This window comes from Synchiropus splendidus, chromosome 4, assembly GCF_027744825.2.
Source record: "Synchiropus splendidus isolate RoL2022-P1 chromosome 4, RoL_Sspl_1.0, whole genome shotgun sequence".
NCBI lineage: Eukaryota > Metazoa > Chordata > Actinopteri > Syngnathiformes > Callionymidae > Synchiropus > Synchiropus splendidus.
In genome coordinates this window covers 22,942,536-22,948,664 of record NC_071337.1, presented here as the reverse complement: position 1 = coordinate 22,948,664, position 6,129 = coordinate 22,942,536, and the positions used below count along the sequence as shown (strand labels likewise).

At 44.4% G+C, this 6,129-nt stretch overlaps 1 protein-coding gene across 1 annotated transcript; it reads left to right on the top strand.

The window, feature by feature from the left end:
- Positions 1-4,011: 4,011 nt before the first annotated feature.
- On the top strand, positions 4,012-5,807 carry LOC128756922 (fish-egg lectin-like). The gene is made up of 5 exons (XM_053861772.1): positions 4,012-4,528; positions 4,596-4,829; positions 4,905-5,125; positions 5,269-5,390; positions 5,490-5,807. Exons 1-5 carry the CDS (start codon positions 4,474-4,476, stop codon positions 5,629-5,631), a joined length of 774 nt encoding a protein of 257 aa, XP_053717747.1. The 5' UTR covers positions 4,012-4,473; the 3' UTR covers positions 5,632-5,807.
- Positions 5,808-6,129: the final 322 nt, after the last annotated feature.

Here is a 6,129-nt window from a genome sequence, read left to right as displayed (position 1 = left end):
CCGTTAGGATTCACTTTTGTTTCACTGATGTACGGCGACAATGCGCCTTAATCTTCAGCCCTCTTTTTTCTTTTTCATGAAATAATTACCCCAATAGTAAGGATGAGGAATTGTAACAAATTCCTACCTAGTGATTGAATTTTGATCATTATTTGTTTTTAGAACTGTGGTGAATCAGAATGTACCATGTATGGGAACACTGAATAAAGAACCACAAGTGCCTTGTCGTCCAGATAGTCTGTTATGTGTCAAGACGCGGAGTGGGACCCAAGTGCAGTGATGAGACACTTACAGGAGGCAAGGAGTGGAGCAAGGTACAATATTTCATCATTAACTGTCACGTTCAGCACTCTGTGCTCTCTTATTCTTTGTCTGTTCCGCCTGCTTTTATTTTGTTAACCCCCTGTAGTTTCCTTTTCCTTTGTCTCATCCTGCTGAATGGCAGCGCAGCTGGAGCTCATCCCGTCATCAACTCCTGTGGATATCACCTGGCGAGCTCCAGGCTACTGGCTGCTAGATGGTCATTTTGTGTCATTCGGTAAATCTCCCAAGACTGACCTTCCTCCTTGTTGTTCTGATTTTTTCTAGATTCCTGCGTGCGCTTGAATTTCTCTTCAGCCGCTTCCTGAGTTTCGCTTTCTCCTCTTGCTCCGCTTCTGTTTTCATCTCCTCAATTCTTCCAGACTGCGTGTGAGTGTTCTAAAACTCACTTTTCATTTATCGATTGTTGTGTAGATTTTTCCCTTCGTGTGAGTTTGAGTCTTCTCCACGTAGCGCTTTTAGTTGCTTGGACCTCGTGAGTTTATATCCGAGCGTGTTTGAGTTCTCCCTGTTTTTGAAGGTTGAATCTAATTCACCTCTCTTTTGTTGCAGATTTTCCCCCAGTCCCTCTGTGTATTTCCCGGTTCGTGTTTTGACTCCGGCGCCTTCAGTTCCTGTCTTCGTTGTCTGTGTTTATTGTAACTTGTCCATTAAATGTATTAATTTAATATCGTTGTCCGTGCCTTCTGTCAACCTGCCATCATCTGCACCTGGGTCACTTCTTAGGCAAACATGACAGAACCATCTAGTCAAATTTTTGACCCAGCAGTGGTTGTGGGTTTGCACAAGGCTTTAGGCATTCAGGGCTCGACTCTTGAGAGAGCAATGCAGAGCGTCCTGGAACAGCTGCAGAGCACACCAGCTTCAACACCAGCTTCAACAGCGGGCTCTGCAGCTGAACCAACACACCTGAAGCTGGCTGGAACAAGCCTGCTCTCATGTCTGCTTTCTGTCATGGCTTGGCTAGTGTCATCCAGGACCAACTCTCCCTCCTCTTGAACTAATTTTACTTTCTGTCCGTACAGACAACAGTATGAAACGGTCCACTCCACATATGGTGTTTCCAGTCCCGCTCTCCCCACCAGAACCTCCACTGTATGTCCGTGAACCTGCTGTTCTTCCCGTTCCTCAGCTTCCAGGAGATCTCCCTGAACCCATGCAGGTGGGGAGGACGAGACTAACACCAAATGTACGTCAACTCCGTTTGTCTCGTGGCTTATGTCTATATTGTGGTGCAGTTGGTCACTTCCTGAGAACCTGTCCTGTATGTCTAAAGAACCCTCGCTGTCCTCCTGTGACTACTACTCAGATCGGTGTCATTTCTCTTTCTTGGCATAAGAAGCAGCAGTGCTCTTCTCCTGGTCTCTCAGCAGAACCTGAGAGACCCGTGCAGGTCAACAGATCTCGTCTCTCCCCTGAAGTGCGGCAATTCAGGTTAGCTCAGGGGTTATGCTTGTACTGTGGTGTGGCTGGTCATGTTCTTGGGACCTGTCCAACATGTCCTTGATTCATGAAGGTCATCGAGGCATTGTCAAAGGCAAAAGAAGGGCAAGAGACACTGTGTTCTGGACTGGAATGAACAAAGACATTGAAGCACGAATCACTGGATGTGAAACAAGCTGAGCAGAGAACCATAGTTTGGCAACGGCAAAAAAGTTGCGATGGATGTTTCATTTTAAAGGAAAATATTGTCTTGTCGCCATAGATTATTTTTGCCGATTTTGCAGACATGGCTCTTCTGTCCAACACATCATCAAATTGTGTGCTGACACATGTGAAATCATTTTTATTTAATTCCAAACACAGATGTGACTGATGACGGCCCTTGCATCACTAGGAACGAGTGGCTGAGGTTCTCTGAGCAGAAGGATTTCAGCAACATCACTTGAAGTCCATTGTATGCACAGTCCAATGGAAAAGCTGAGAAAGGTGGGCACATTCTCAAACAACTGCTGAAAACACTGCAGACAGTGGATCTGATCCGTATCTTGTTTTAACTTAGTTATAGAGCATCACCATCAGATTGTGGATTGTCACCTGCTGCACTGTTGATGAATGGCAAGCTGCACATCACTCTGCCAGCTGTTGCAAAACAATGGAGACGTAAAGATCAGGAAAAAATTTAAGGCTCAAAAGATAAGACAGAAATGAGAGATTTTGAGAAGGAATCATCACAGACTTCTGAGGACAGACATCAGTTGGCAGGAAATGTGAAACTTTTTTGTGGCTGGTGATTCAAATGTTGCCATATTAAAGTGATATTGTATGATTTTATTTGTGAAAAGAAAGAGGGATGTAACGATCAGTGATGTTTGTAAATGACCACGAGGTGTCAATGTTGTTTTATGATTCGTTCATCACGTGCAGCAGCACAACTCTTCCTCCAGTTATAATCACACCATTACATGGACGTCGCAAAAGGAAAAGATTTTAAACAGGACGATTTTAACTCAACAGCAGTGAACCAGCTTCTAAACCTCAGTGGGATTTTTGAAGGTTCTCGGGCGTTTACTTCACCAGTTCACATGTCCTCATGCTGTGCACCTGATGCTGTCCTCCAATTGTGCGCGATCCAGCCAAAAATAACAAAAACTTAAAGGCACTTTATTAACCATCCATTTCCTCTAAAGGGTGTCAACTCTCGAAGTTTGGCACAAGATGAACTCGTGTTCCAGTTGTTCCAGTTGGCTGCAAACAATGACACATATTAAACTGTGCACTATCCACACAGGTTCTGAACTTTACAGAGATAATTCACTTGCGAGTGACCACTGGGCTGCTAAAGAGATGCTCAAAACAGAAGAAGCCCGCTTCCCCAGATGGATTCACAGGTTCTGACGGGGACATGGAAGATCAGATCCAAAATGAATTGTTAGAAAATCCCCTTGACTGAGAATCTGTGGTGCAACACCACAGGTCATGTCTGTGAGATGTTTGCTGAACTCGACTGCCGCTTGCAAAGCAAAGCTAATCCACTGAATAATCCACGCTGTGGCGGGGTCCAGAGGAGAGGCAAAAACATGGTCCTCTCCCTCACTGTTCATCTGTCATGTGATTTTGTGTGAGAATCTGAAGGCAAATGAATTGGATAGAAGTAACATGTTGATTGTGCTTATTTCTTTTTAGACTGAATCATGGATCGACATCCTCACATTCCATATGTTGCGGTGATGTTTCATCTTGTTTACACTGTGGAGAGGAGGACGAGGCCCCTTAAACAGGAAGTGATTTTTTGGTGGAGAAAAAAAATGTTTCAAGCAAATATCCCTTTTCTGACAGCAAGTTCATGACACGATGACACACCCATGACAGTCTGCCATGATGGGAAATATAGACTAAACAAGTTCCATCAGCTTCGACCCATTAGAACATTTTTGTATGATGACAGCTGCACAAACTACAATGATTTGATTGATAACATTCTATTTTTCTTTCTTCTTTTTGCATTTCCTGTCAGGTCACTCTCCTCCACCTTCATGTTTTGCATGTACATGAACCACAGCTTTGAGCATTCAGTTGTGTCTGACCACCACCTGACTTGTGCATTCACCCTGTTCTCACCGAGTCTCTCCATGTCCTGCTTTATCACATCCTCAATAGCTGCCATCCTCTTTTTCTTTTGCCAGGTATTTCCATGTTGTCTGGTTCAAACCACCTCACTCTGTCCTCCCTGACTCAGACATACATGAACTGTCCCTCTCATTTACAGTAGAGATATGCTCATTTCAAATCTTGTCCTCCTGAGTTGCTCCAATGAAAACCGGAGCATCTTCATCTCCAACACTTCTAACTCAGTCCTTGGTCCTTGTGCCATCGCTACAGTCTCTGACCTGCACATCATGGCAAATCTCTCTACCGTCCGATGAAGATTCCATTTCACTCCAGCTGCTGCTCTTCTGTCACAGGCAACAATTACAACTACATTCTTCAATGTCACATTAAATAATGACTTTCCTCATACCTGATTAACATTGAATTCCAGCCAACTAACTGGAAATCAAGTTGTCAAACCTGCATGGAATGTAGACTGACCCACCTCTTCTGCCTATAAAAGCCCGACCAACCAAGCAGCAGAGCAGCAGAGCAGCAGCCTCTTGAGATCCTGACATCAGCCTCCCTGAAGACAACCACCACCTGAAGAACAGCCACATCATGAAGACTGCCATCGCTCTCTTGCTGCTGTCTTGCTTCCTGGCTGCCAGTCATGGTAGCTGAACACACCGCTGGAGAAGAGAAGTGAAAATGTTGTGACTAACCTTGTCTTTGCTTTGTAGCCTTCAGGTGTGAGGAAGCTCCCAGGCATTACGGCCTCCGTCAGTTTGATGCCGGACAAGGAATGTTGGTTGCCACCAACAGATATCGAACCCTGATGCTCACTGGTACACACTGGAGCCTCCTGAGCTACCAACGCCTTCGTCACATTTCAATCGGACGTTCTGGGCTGTGGGCCACTGATTCCAGCAACAAACTCTTCAAAATGGTGGGAAGCAAATTTCTGGAGGCCTCAGGTATTTTTCATCAGGAACTTTCATGATGACCTTCCTTTAATAGGTTTGAGACAAGTGTTATGTCTTTGTCTCCAGGTTTGAAGTTGAAAGTGGTGGCAGCTGGAGGGAACGATTTTTTGATGGGAGTCAGAGCCAGTGACAACAGAACCGTCTGTGTTCGAGGCAGCTCAGCTTTGCACTACAAAGGTGTCGGCTCTGTGAGCTGGGTTTTGAAGACAAATATCATGAAAGAAATCAGCTGCGGGCAGAATAGATGCTGGGCGGTCGACTCATCGAATCGGGTCTATGTCATGTGGGTAAGTAGACGCCACAGCAATGCAAATACATACACAACATCATAACGTGGGAACTATTCAGTCATCAGGTTGCCAGTCTTTTTTTGAAAACTTTCAGGTTTTTTACATTTGTCACCAGAGTTTCCCGTCTTGTTTGATTTCAGAATATCAACTCCGGCTGTGGAAGTACATCATGGGTGCAAGTGCCTGGGTCCTTTAAGTCGATCAAAGTGGGACAGGACGGATCAGTTTTTGGACTGATGCCGCATGGTGTCATCTGTGAAAGGTAAGCAAAGACTTGGCATCTGAACCTCATTGTGCTGGTCCTTGTCATTTCTACTATGAAACAATATCAGCAACCATTTTATATCTTTTTCTTCAACAGAGTGGGCATCACAAATAGTAATCCGAGAGGCTCTACTTGGCGCGAGTTCCCCATGTGCATCACTGTTGACAGACTCGCCTACGACCTGGGCAGACTTTGGATCGCCAGCAAGTCAGGTCTCCTCTTGGAGTGCCGCCGCTAGGATTCACTCTTGTTGCACTGATGTATGGCAACAATGCACCTGAATCTTCTTGAATCTTTTTCTTTGTCATGAAATCATGATGCGGAATTGTCAGAAATATCTACCAAGTGATTGAATTTTGATCATAATTTGTTTTTAGAACTGTGGTGAATCAGAATCTACCATGTTCGGGAACACTGAATAAAGAATAACAAATGACTTGTTGTACTTTCTTGGTCTTGATTGATTTGTTCTTGACTACAACACTACGACTACAACTCGTTTTTTTCAAGTTGGATTAGTGAAAGGAGAGAACTTTGACAACCTATTGCTGGTGTAATGCCTTCTGTGCAATATTTCAAGTTGTGTTCGCCCATGTTTAATTCAAATAGATGAAATGCAGGTATCCCATGTCCAGTGATTTTCAGTTCAAGTTCTCAATGATATCTTCACTTGTTTGATCTATTTTGGGACCTCAACACTTGCTTTTGCATTTCCAACAGCTAAAGTTGGGTGGGC

Coding starts and splice junctions, on each gene's coding strand:
- LOC128756922 (XM_053861772.1), top strand. CDS start 4,474: ATGAAGACTGCCATCGCTCTCTTGCTGCTGTCTTGCTTCCTGGCTGCC. Junction 4,529..4,595: donor CTTCCTGGCTGCCAGTCATG/GTAGCTGAACAC, acceptor TTTGCTTTGTAG/CCTTCAGGTGTGAGGAAGCT. Junction 5,391..5,489: donor CATGGTGTCATCTGTGAAAG/GTAAGCAAAGAC, acceptor TTTCTTCAACAG/AGTGGGCATCACAAATAGTA.